Source organism: Mesoplodon bidens (genome assembly GCF_964165515.1).
Source record: "Mesoplodon bidens genome assembly, chromosome: 15".
Classification (NCBI taxonomy): domain Eukaryota; kingdom Metazoa; phylum Chordata; class Mammalia; order Artiodactyla; family Ziphiidae; genus Mesoplodon; species Mesoplodon bidens.
In genome coordinates, this window is record NC_138171.1 from 54,514,528 (window position 1) to 54,527,376 (window position 12,849).

General features: G+C 42.9%; 1 protein-coding gene across 1 annotated transcript in view; it reads right to left on the reverse strand.

Annotated features, from left to right (window-relative positions):
• BFAR (bifunctional apoptosis regulator) overlaps positions 1-12,849 on the reverse strand; it is a 29,273-nt gene that overhangs the window by 6,151 nt on the left and 10,273 nt on the right. Inside the window, exons 2-5 of the mRNA XM_081256350.1 lie at positions 9,854-10,190; positions 8,297-8,501; positions 7,426-7,595; positions 5,257-5,401 (exon numbers count right to left, since the gene is read on the reverse strand). Of these exons, the coding sequence (XP_081112476.1) occupies positions 5,257-5,401; positions 7,426-7,595; positions 8,297-8,501; positions 9,854-10,116 (783 nt within the window). The 5' untranslated portion in view covers positions 10,117-10,190. The remainder of the gene's footprint in view (positions 1-5,256; positions 5,402-7,425; positions 7,596-8,296; positions 8,502-9,853; positions 10,191-12,849) is intronic.

Genomic DNA, 12,849 nt, shown 5'->3' on the forward strand with positions numbered 1-12,849 from the left:
TGTGGGGAGAGGGTGGAGGAGTACAGATGAATTAGGAGTGACCATGAGTCGATGCTCGTTGAAGCTGGGTATGAGTACTCTCTTCCCTCTATTTTTGTATGTACCTAACATTTTCTATATTTAAAAAAATTTTTAAGAGGTCCAACTTGTGAAATGGCTGATTCCAGGTCTGGGGCAGGAAAGATACATGAGTAACTTGAACATCTTGTCGTGTGAGAACGGAAACTATCAAAGACTAATAAATCATGTTAAAAGGACTCATTAGCAAGTAGGCTGTACCTCAATTCAAAAGTTAAATTTAAAAAATGGACTCAGAATAATTTGAGGAGACTCCTACTCAAAAAAGATGGGACAGTTGGAGCATCAATTAGAATAACTATTGAAACGTATTCAAATACATCAAGAATGTCAAAATACTCAGTTATTAATAATCCTAAAGAAAGAAATCGGTCACTTTTAGAGGACAACAGGGAAGCAAATTCTGAAACTGGTAAGTAAATGGAGAAGATCAAGCATTTAACCTGCCCTTCTGGTATAAACTGTACTTAGGATAACCAAAATGGCTGTTGACAGAAGATTTCCTTTTTATTAAAGATGTATTTCAGCAAACAAGATGAAAAAGAAATGAGAGAGTTACAGTATCACCATTTGGCAACCCTTAATGAACTAATGGATCTAAACAATCAATGATCATGGGACATTATGAGCCTCTTGATAGAAGAAAATACCACACCTATAAAGCAGCCTTGACAAAACACCAAACCTAAACCAAAGTAAGCCTCTAGTCCTAACTCCTAGATTATAGGATATGCAGGGGAAGAAGGGACCTGTTAGGTGACACCACAGAGAGACAACTGGCAAAGTACAAAACGTCAGAAAACTACAGGAGAAAATGATCTGGTTTCTTCAACAAATAAATGCAGGGTAATGACAAGAGGAAGGGAGAATCTACAGATTGAAAGAGACTTAAGAGACATGACAACCAACAAACAACCCAATTAAAAAAAATTCAGAAGACCTGCAGAGACATTTTTCCAAAGAAGACAGTGAGATGGCCAATAGGCCCATGAAAAGATGCTCAACATCACTAATTATCAGAGAAATGCAAATGAAAACCACAATGACATATCACCTCACACCTGTCAGAAAAGCCATCACCAAAAGCACCACAGATAACAAGTGCTGGAGAGGGTGTGGAGAAATGGGAACCCCTGTACACTGTTGATGGGAATGTAAATTGCTGCAGCCACTGTGGAAAACAGTATGGATGGTCCTCAAAAAACTAAAAATAGAACTACCATATGATCCATCAATCCCACTCCTTGGAATATATCCAAAGAAAACAAAAACACTAATTTGAAAAGATGCAGGCACCCCAATGTTCATAAGAGCATTATTTGCAATTGCCAAGATATGGAAGCAACCTAAGTATCCATCAACAGATGAATGGGTAAAGATGATGTAGCATATAAATACACACACACACACACACACACACACAAATGGAATACTACCCTTCCATAAAAAGAATGAAACTTTGCCATTTTGCAACAACATGGATGGACCTGGGGGTATTATGCTTAGTGAAATAAGTCAGACATAGAAAAATAAGTAGGTATATTTGGACTTATATGTGGAATCTAAAAAATAAAACAAACAAACACCTATAACAAAACAGAAACCAACTCACAGATATAGAGAACCAACTAGTGGTTACCAGTGGGGAGAGTGAAGGTGGGAGGGGCAAGACAGGGGTAGGGGATTAAGAGGTACAAACTACTACATATAAAATAAGTAAGCTATAAGGATATACTGTTTAGCACAGGGAATATAGTAAATATTCTTATAATAACTTTAAGTGGGGTATGATCTATAAAAATATTGAATCACTATGTTGTACACCTGAAACTAATATAATATTGAAAACCAACTTTACCTCAATTAAAGAAAAAAAAAAAGACATGACAACCAAATGTGGACCTTGTTGGGACCCTGTGTGGAACAAATCAACTGAAAAAACAAATGTAGGGTATTTGAATACTGACAATTATTTGATAATATCAGAGAATTATTCATCCTGGGGGGGTATATTGTGGTATTTTATTTTTGTTTTTCAAGAAGTCTTTACTTTTTAGGGCCTCTCCTGGTGGTCCAGTGGTTAAGAATCCGCCTTCCAATGCAGGGAATGCGGGTTCGATCCCTGGTTGGGGAACTAAGATCCCACATGCCGCAGGGCAACTAAGCCTGTGCGCCGCAACTACTGAGCCTGCACCCTGTGGAGCCCGTGCGCCGCAACTAGAGAGAAGCCTGAGTGCCACAACGAATATCCCGCATGCCGCAACTAAGACCTGACGCAGCCACGTAAATTAAAAAAAAAAGTCTTTACTTTTTAGAGATTCAATAAAATATTTACTTATGAAATATATGCTATCTCAGATTCAAAATAATCAGGGGTAGCAGGAGTAGGTATTACTGAAATAAACATAGCCATGAGTTGCTGTCGTATGGGTTGATGGAAGTTTTGTACTATTATCCTGCTTTTGGGTATATTTGAAATTTTCCATAGTAAAAGTGTTTTGAAAAATCTAACTTCTAAAAATTATCTCTATATTGTAACTTAGGTGAGACATAGAAATATGGAAGTAGTTCTTCATTTTTTTTTTTTTTTTTTTTTGCGACACGCGGGCTTCTCACTGTTGTGACCTCTCCCGTTGCAGAGCACAGGCTCTGGGTGCACAGGCTCAGCGGCCATGGCTCACGGGCCCAGCCGCTCCGCGGCATGTGGGATCTTCCCAGACCGGGGCACGAACCCGTGTCCCCTGCATCGGCAGGCGGACTCTCAACCACTGTGCCACCAGGGAAGCCCAGTTCTTCATTTTAAAGCAATGTTTCCCAACCTTTTTTTCATTATTACCCCTTAAGGAGCCTTTTAAAGACATTTTTTTCATAAGCCCTCCCCTGCCCCATGAAATGTTAATACCACAGATATACTGTGTATCTGTTTATGTCCTGTGGTCTTTGGAGGGCCGCAAGTCACTGCAGTACTTAACACTTTTCACCCCTCAAGAACCAATGGCCTTGGGGGCGATGCTGCTCCTATTGGGTGTGCAGGCTCTAAAGGAACACAGGTCCCAGAAACAGAGCCCGAAGGCACCCAGCCACATCTTGGTTAGTACGAGAGAAAGGGAGATGACCGGGTTACATGTTTGTAGGTCTGGGATCAGCTGGACCAAAATATCCCAACTCTGGGGCTACCTTCTATCAGAGAAGGAGGATAAACCAACCTCCCAGTTAGGTGCTTACGATGACAGCACTGCTGTGGGGAGCTGTCCCTCTCAGGTCTGACGAGAACAGTGGCACTCAGGGGCAGCCGCACCGAGGGGTCTTACCACACAGCCTGCAGGCTGAACATCAAGAGACCACGCTTGGGGAGGGGCTGAAGCGCAGATCTGAAGGAGCAGACTGATGATAAGATTCTGCCTGCTCTTTACAGTGGAACCAGAATACCATCCCCATTCACTCAAAGTTTACTTTGACAGATTCTAAATAGAGGGTCATTGCTGGATACAGGACCTAGAAAGGTTCTGTCAGATATTAAAACCCACCATAGGACTAATATTGGCTACAAGAAGTCCAGTTTGACTGCATTAACAAAACTAATAATTTATGATAAAAGAGAAGTAGGGATTTTTTTTTTAACTGACAAACAACACAGAAAACAACAAATCTTCTATCTTAGGACCCTATCCCCATTCTTCAAAAATTCTGAAACTAGTGTTTTTTCAGTTTTAAAGCAATACATGCACAAAATAAACAATTTTTTTCAAACGGCACAGAATTGTATTAAATGACAAATACAATTCACCCTTCCATCCAAGTCTCAATCCCTAGATGAAAACATTGTTAACAGTCTGTGTATCCTTCCAGAGATTTTCTGTGACACATACAAACGTGTAGGTTTTCTAACCTGTTTTTCTTTACTTTCAGTTAACAACTTGGGTATCATTTCTTGTTAGCGCACCCAGGGTCACCTCGTTCCTTTGTAATGGCTACATGTATGGGTGAGCTGTATTTATTTAACCTGTTCCTAACAATGGGTGCTGAGGTTGTTTCCCATGTGCTATTACCAATGACACTGTGGTCAACATCTTGTTTAATAATTTCTGTGACTCAAACATTCAATTCTCACTGTGACTCTCTGAGGTCATTGGCTGAGGAGGAAACGGGACCAGGAGGCCCAGGGACTTGCTGGCGTTCCCACAGTCAATGTGTCCTGGAGGAGCCTGGCGAGGAGCCCGGGAGTCAGGCTGCCGAGCGCTCTCTTGATCACAGCGCTATGCTGCCTGTGCTCTAAATGCAAAGAAGTGAAACTGTAGACCAAAGAGTAGGGGCGGTTTAAATTTTAGCAGTTATTGACAAACCGCTCTCCAAAGAGACTGCGCCAATTTAGGATCCGCACACGAGTGCCTCTTTCCTCACGTTATGGAAGTTCTTATCCTTGACAACATCATAGGTGAGAATGACGCCAGCGGTGTCTCATTTGTACCATAATTATCAGTGAGCATTTTTCCCCCAGAAACTTATTGGTTATTTGTATTTATTTTTCTCCATGATGTCTTTTTTAGGGTATAGGTCTGTGTACTCCAGACATACTATGACTAATAAAAAATAGAGTATTCGTTTTACAATACAGTATTTGCTAAATTCTCTCTGTGAAGAAGAGCCAGGTACAGTCACACTGAAGAACAATTTATCAGCCTCTGGTAAAGCTGAAGATGTGCGTTACTTGTGACCCAGTAATCCTATTCCTCGGTGTACAGCACAAAGAAAGTCTTACACGTGAGTACACGAACTTTCCAAGAATGTCCACAGCAGCCCTGTTTCTCATAGCAAAAATGGAAATAATCTCAGTGGCCATCAATGGGAGAATGTATAAATGGCCACGCACTTGTGCAGTGGAATATGGCACAAGAAAAAAAGAGCCAGAGCCAGAGACAAAAGCTACTTGCAGAAGGATAATAAGCTCAGTTCATGCCTTTTATGTTAAGGTTAAAACCCTAGAACATTGTTCCTAGAGCTGTGGATATATACCCGTAACACAAGTAGGAAAACAGGCCCAGGAAGGATACATGGGCATAGGGAAAGCGGGGACGCAGGGGGCTTCGGTTTTGTCTGATGTATTCATGAGCAGTGGGCAGGCAGATAACTGATATCTGGTGCTCAATACTTATTTTCCATTGAAAAAATAGAGTTCACCTTGTATTCCCAGAGGTTTTGCGGGGGCTTCACACCCAGTGCTTTGACTCGCTCCAGTTCCATGAGGATGGCTCTTCGGTGGCTGCTGTTTTCTATGGTATATGGTGCCCTGGAAAATTCTTCCTCTGTCAAAGTTAAAAGCAACCTAGGGTGTGGGCGAGGAGATAGGAGGAGATGTCTTTTGAGATTACATCCTGGAAGCAAACTTTCCACAGTCGGAGTTCCACCTTATCAACACAGATAAACACTTTAGGCTTGAGGTAAGACACCTAACATATGAAATAAGATTAATAACAGCAAACAACTGAAAGCTTACTATTTGCCAGTCCCTCTATTTTTTAAAGTGTGTGTGTACAGAGAAAAAAAATTGGAAAGAAATCCAATAAAACATTATGACATTAAGATAGTTTGGGGACTTGCCTGGTGGTGCAGTGGTTAAGAATCCACCTGCCAGTGCAGGGGACACGGGTGGGATCCCTGGTCCGGGGAGATCCCACATGCCACGGAGCAACTAAGCCCGTGCTCCACAACTACTGAAGCTCACGCACCTAGAGCCCATGCTCCGTAACAAGAGAAGCTACAGCAGTGAGAAGCCTGTGCACCACAATGAAGAGTAGCCCCCGCTCACCGCAACTAGAGAAAGCCTGCTCGCAGCAACGAAGACCCAATGCAGCCAAAAAAAAAAAGAGTAGTTGTCTGGGGATAGTGATTAGATAAAGATAACTGTAGATCCCTTATCTGTTCCCTTTCATCAGAAGATGCGAATTCACCTCCACAGTGATTCCTTGTTAAAAGTGCCCCATAAAGGTTTATTCCCTTTCACTCAACAATTCCAGTTTTGGAATCTCTCCTCTGGAAGGAAGACACTTATGGAAAGACACATTGTATTAAGTGGGCAGAGAAGTTTTTTAAACTACAATTCAGGGCGAGGGTGGGGAGGTGGTACAACTTCTTACAAAAAACAGACGAAGTGGGAGCATTTTGCTTCCTCAATAGAGAGTCAAGTGTTGAAAGCTCAGTTCAGGGGGAAAAAATGGACCAGGGTGGGAGGTGAGGCAGTCAGGCAGCCTAGCAGTGAGTGGACTACACGTCTGACTCAAATGGGTTAGAAAGCGGCTGCCTGGTGGTCTAAGTAACACCCCACGTGGTCCCCCTTCAAGGAAGGGAGGGACCCCAGTAATGATGGACAGGGCTCAGGGAGGGGCAGGGGGATTTGCTGATGGGCAGAAGCAGGCTGACGCATAGCTCAGCGATGAGTGAGCCCCTCAAACTAATGGGTTCCTCAGAGCATTTGCACAATGTAGTCTGGTACCGTCTGGAGCAGAAAAAAGGGAAACACCACATATGTGTGCTGGTAGAGGTCGATTAATAGACTCTAGCCTGTACACATACATATAAACACAGGTCTGCTTAGTACAATTGTATTTCCAGTTTAAATAAATAAATAACATGTTATTTAACACATCTATGTGTATGCCTGTATAAACATTGAAAAAAATCTGGACAGGTGTCCAGCAAGATGATAATAGTGGTTTTCTCTGAAGAGCAGGATTATGAAGGTATTTCATTTCTAATGTGCTATAATTCTACTTTATTATTTTAAAATAAATAAATATATTTACTTTTATAATCAGGAAGCAACAAACAATTAAAATGTCAGTCGATGACATAAAAAGGTTCAGCTGCTTTAGAAAACAGTTCAATGGTTCCCCAAAAGGTAAACACAGAGTTACCTTATGACCCAGCATTTCCACTCCAAGAGAGTACTGAGTATTGAAAATATACGTCCACACGAAAACCTTTATATACAAATGGTCGCAGCAGCATTGTTCCTAACAGCCCCCAAATGGAATCAATTCAAATGTCCATCAACTGAAGAATGGAAATACTCTGAACAGGCAAATCCAGGAGACAGAAAGTAGAATGGTGGTTCCCGGGGGCTGCGGGAGAGGAAAATGAGGACTGAGTCCCTTTAGCAGGAGCTTTCTTTTTGGGGATGATGGAAATGTTCTAAAACCAGACTGTGGCAATGGCTGCACATATCTGTGAATATATTAAAAGCCACTGATTATACACTTTAAATGGGTGACTTCTGGGGTTATGTGGATGGTGTCTCAATTAAACTGTTTAAAAAATGTCCGTGACGTATCAGAAGATTTTGCTTCTCACCTTCCGTTTACTCTTTCAGATAAAAACCTGTCTCTGTAGAGAGAGGCCCAAGGGCCCAGCTGCTCCAGCCAGAGGACAACTTCTTCTGCTGTCCATGTGGCCACAGCCTTGTGCACCAGGAGGTCGTGCTCAGATTCCCTGCTGCTCCAGTGATACACCAGCAGGACCACCTGGGGAAAAGTGACACGGCCCTTATTCCACAGCAGGATCAGAGACACCAGCTTCTAAATATGTGAGCGTGGGGCCGGGAAGGAAAAAGCTGAGCTGGAAGGGGAGATGCCAAGTCCATAGATACGGAAGTCGGCAACACCACTGCCACCGAGATCTGGGGAGCGCGACCCTTGGTGGGCTCAGCTCTGCTGAGTCTCGGGTCATCAGGGAACACAGACAGGAATAGGACTCACTGCAGGGCACCAGGGAGCACTGCACCCTTTTCCCCATCAATCTGGCCAGTGTAACTGACTCGCGTGCCTTTTCTATTGGAAAATTTGTAATAGTTAGATTTTTGTAGCATGGATAGATCTTAAAGAGAAAATAGTCTCTACACTGAAAGTTAGTGAAGGGCTGTGCTTAAGACATGGCCTGAGTTCCAGCTTTAACACCTTTCTGCACTGGTTTGCTCCTCTCTACAGCAGGAATACTAACAGTGCCTATCACATAGGTTGTCAAGAGGATGAAATGGGACAAAGCTAACATTTACCGGGCTCTGAATATTATGTTGTATATACTTGCATAGGCAACATCCCCAGGTTTCAATGTACATAGTGAATTACCACATACGGTCACATCATTAATCATTTAGGGGTATTTCAACAGAACTGACTTCACAGGAAACTGTGGGAGGGAGGGGGACAGAGAGACATAAACTTACCGCCACACCAGTTAAAGCTGTGAGCACTCCGGAAAAGAATCCCCCTCCCCTCTGCTGATTCACTCGGCCTGTGTTGGGAGCTGAAAGAATCTTATCATTCCCATACTTCTGAAAGGCTGCGAGACTCTGGACTACGTCATTATTCTGCTGAATGTCTTCAGATCGCATTCTAATTGCATCAGGAAATAATTTTTCAATGGCATCCCTATGGAGAACAGAAAAAAAAAATCACAAGACAGTTGTTTGACTAAATATACTTATAATGCTTAGAGGCCAAAATAAAACTACTATCAACATTTAATAATATACAAGGATTCTAGAAGAATGGACAAGAAGATTGGTTAGGGCCCTGTTGGTAGCAGCAACAAATCAGAAACACCTATATGTCCACTGTTAGGGCAACAGCTAAATAAAACATAGCATATTCATACAGTGGAAACATACATAGTTTTAAAAATGAATTTACTGGATATCTCTGTGTATCAAGACGAATAAATTTATCCACATTGTTGAATGAAATAGTAAACTGCAGAAACACAGTACACCACTGATGTGAGGAAATATTTGCATTTCCTATTGGCCCATAAATGTATAAAAGTATTTTTAAAAATCTGAAAGATGACAACTAAGTCATAATTGAAATTACTCTGAGAAAAAGGAAGGAAGAATTGTAAGATGGGGGAGGAGGGGTTGAAGGGGTCTTTATCAGCAATGTTCTGATTTTTTTAAAACAATGTAAATGACTATATATGTACTGCTTATGTTATTAAAAATTAACTCAGAAAAAAGAAAAAAGGTGCAGTTCAGTAGTGAGAGTGAGACCAACCCTCAGGTCATACTATAGGCCCTTCACTTTCGATTATACACAATCAGAGAACCCTTCTTCAATTTAAGGTTAACCTGCAGGTAAACCAAGGCTGAAAGGTCAGAGCAAAGTGTGTAAATACATCTCCTGTGAAAAAGAGAATGCTGGGCTAATGTTTTCATGGAACTTCCTGGTACTCTGTTGATAACAAGAAGGCAAGAGAAAAGGATTTTAGCCTCAAAGACCTCACAGGTACATGATGAACATTATGAATGGAAGCAGAAGAAAACCTGCTCTCTGAAGGTCTTATCAACTGTTGTGTGATGCCATGCATGAGAAACTCTATTAATGTGATAAATGCAACAGAGTTTAGTCACAGATTATGAAAACCAGCATCAAACCAGTTTTCGAGAATCATACAGTTAGACCATTTTCTCTATGAGACCTAGGGTGTTCTCAGTGAATACACATCAATAAGAAGTATTATGTACAAAGGGTTACAGACAATGGTCTGATAACCAGCATTTCTTTCTTTCCCTCATTTATAATAAACAAACAAATCACGGTCACCTGTGAGGAAGGAAGTCGGGACTTCCAGGTCCCTGAGCTCCCTGACTCACATGCCAGCAGATCCAGAATGACCCCTGAGGCAGTGGGCTCCACCTCTCTGGCCTTTCCAGATGTGGCTGCTCCCAGTAAGAGAAACCACACTGTACAGGCCCAATGAGCTACCCACCTGGGCTGAGCATTACCTGAGGAGAATATTGACTTTGGGGAAACCTTCCCATTTTTCTCTGCATTCTGGACACTCTGTTTTCTTCGAAGAGGCCCACCACAGAGCTAGGCAGTGCCGGCAGAAGCTGTGCCCACAGTTCAAGGTGGTTGGGTTAACCAGGATGTCGTAACAGCAGTGGCAGGAAAATTCCCTAACAGAAATCTGAGGGCTGCTGCTCTGGAGAGGGTCCTCTTCCTCAAGGCTTGTCGCGTTCAGATTATTCTGCGGAGACTCTTCCATCTCTTAGCAAATTCTGGGATCCACAGACATAGAAAATTCCAGACTCAGAAAACTGCTGCAAAGCATCGTGAAATCTAGAAAAAAAGAGACAACAACAGAAATAGGAAAAATAATATAGGTGTTTGAGATTACAGTCATTCTTTTGATATTAAAGCTCTGATTTTTAAATGTGACAAATTTGGTTTCTAAAAATTTACATTCCATAAACCACATAAACATCACTAAATTTTTCTGACCTATTGTCATACTTTCAAAAATTAGGTAAAGCAAAATAGTGTAGTGGAAAGTTCAACAGACTTGGATGGGGGAGGCTGGAGAATTCTAGACCCTTCCATTCTGCTAACTTCCTTTGAACATGTAATTTCTCTGGCCTCAGTTTTCTCAGTGTAATTTCTAAAGTCCTTTCAACGTACATAATTTTAAATAAGCCAGCTTCTTGGCCCATGCAAATGTCTGGAGTCGGCAACAACAGATGTACTTCATATAAATAACAGAGTTTATCCAAACAAATCTGCCTTCCCCTTAGGTAATTATTTCTTTTGACACCTGATTTCAGAGGCTTCCACAGGAACAGTACCTGGAAGACAGTGAGGCCTGGTTCTCTGAGGTGCCCTGTGCCAGGTCCACTTGCCTGGGGCTTAATATCCACCCCCACCCCCACCCCAAATCAACCCAAACATGCACATCCTGCCTTCTGGATCCCACCAGTTTGGTGCCACAGAAACACACTAATGTCACTAATATGCAAATGGCTAAGGACCATTCTCTTCTCATCCTTATCTGGGTCTTAAGGGAGGTTTTTTGTTTTTGTTTTTGTTTTTGTTTTGCCATATGTGGGCCTCTCACTGCTGTGTGGACTCTCCCGTTGCAGAGCACAGGCTCCGGACATGCAGGCTCAGCAGCCATGGCTCATGGGCCCAGCCGCTCCATGGCATGCGGGATCCTCCTGGACCGGGGCACGAACCCGTGTCCCCTGCATTGGCAGGCGGACTCTCAACCACTGCACTACCAGGGAAGCCCTTAAGGGAGTTTTTTATTGAGAAGTATGATGGTGCCATGGAGCTAGAAGCTCAACTCTCTATCTCCGGGACGGTGCCTAAGTTACCTGGGCTCTCTGAGCCTTATTTCCTCAGCTGTGGAATGGTGCTTATAGTACACAAACCTTCAAAGCTTCTTGTGAGGGTTAGAGATAGTGAACTAGGGTGGTGGATGGTGCAAACAGGGGCTAAAGAAATGAATATTCAGGTTGTTACTGGAATTAGCATGGTGTAGGCACTGGTGGGGAAGAGTTTCTCAAACTCACTGTTGTTACAGGAAAGAAGGTAAATTGCTCTGATCACCCACACTGGTCACGCAGAGAAGGGCTCTTTGCAGGCAGTGGTTAAGGACACAGGTCCCAGGGCTGGGCTGCCTGCATTCTTACCCCAGCTCTGCCATTTACTAGCTTTGTGCTCTGGATTTCTTTGAGTCTCAGGTTTCTCATATATAAATAGGGATGGTAATAGTATTTACTCCATTGGGAGGTTTTGAGAGTTAAGTAAGAGAATGCAAGTAAAGTGCCTGGCATACGGTAAGTAGACCATAAATGGTAGTAATTTCCCTGATTTTCAGGGAATTTTATCACCTTTTACAGGGCACAAATTTTATATAGAGCATGATAACACTATATTTTCAACAAGCAAATCTATAAACAAAGACTAGAAGAAAATACAATGAAGTATTAGTAGTTGGTTGGGTGGGGGAGGATCGCGATTTTCTTGGTTTTGGTTTTCTGTATTCACCAAGGTGTTCTTAATGAAAATGATGTTAGGATAACTGCAAAAATATAGAGAAAATTATAAAAAGCAATCATATTTGCTCATTATTTGTATGTTTAGGAACATTTAAACATTTTCTAACTGCTTTCCTTTGGGCAGCCTCTTCAAATTACTATGGAAGTAGGAGATCTCATATGCATAGGTTTTTAGAAAAAGGAATCATCATCTTGATAAAGTGGTTCCTTTATTTGGCTACTATGGATTAAACAACTACCATGTGGACAGCATTATCCCAGGAAATAATAATTGGACCATTGCTAGCTATTGACCATCTCTGGGGAGCTGGGCACTGGCGGGCACTTTAAGTACATTCATGAGCACATCTTGATTCAGTGTTGGAAGAAGGATTTTTTTTTTGTTTTTTTTTTAAGAAAGGGCCTCCTGCTCAGAGTCTCAGGCGACCAGAAATTGGTCACCCCAAAGCAGTGCCCCTCAAGCAGACCATTTCACAGGGAAACCATTAGGGAGTAAGCTGGGCTGGGCCACAGGCTGCAGGGCAGACAAGAGGCCGAGAGCACTGTCTCCAGGCCCAACCACCAGTGTAGGGCAGTTCTCCGCTGCCCGCTTGATGTTGCCTACCAGGTGACCCCCAAGGACACACCCTCCAGCTGACCCTGCAGGATCTTGCCCCCAGGCCACAGGCAAGGCCTAGATGGAGGCCAGATGTTCCTTGGGCTAGTGCCAGGCCTCCCAGAGGGCTGACACTGTGGCCGCAGCTCGCTTGCCCACCAGCCTGCCTGGCCCTGACAGTGTCCTCGGGTGAGGAGTGGGCCTGCCCTCGGCAGAGGCGTGGCCACCACTGCCTACCCACAGACGGGCTGACACAGGGACAGGAGGCTGCAACAGGATCCGGTTTATTCTGCCTTGGAAGGGTGGTCCTGAGAGTGGCAGGTGCCACCCTGTCCGGGGCAGAGGG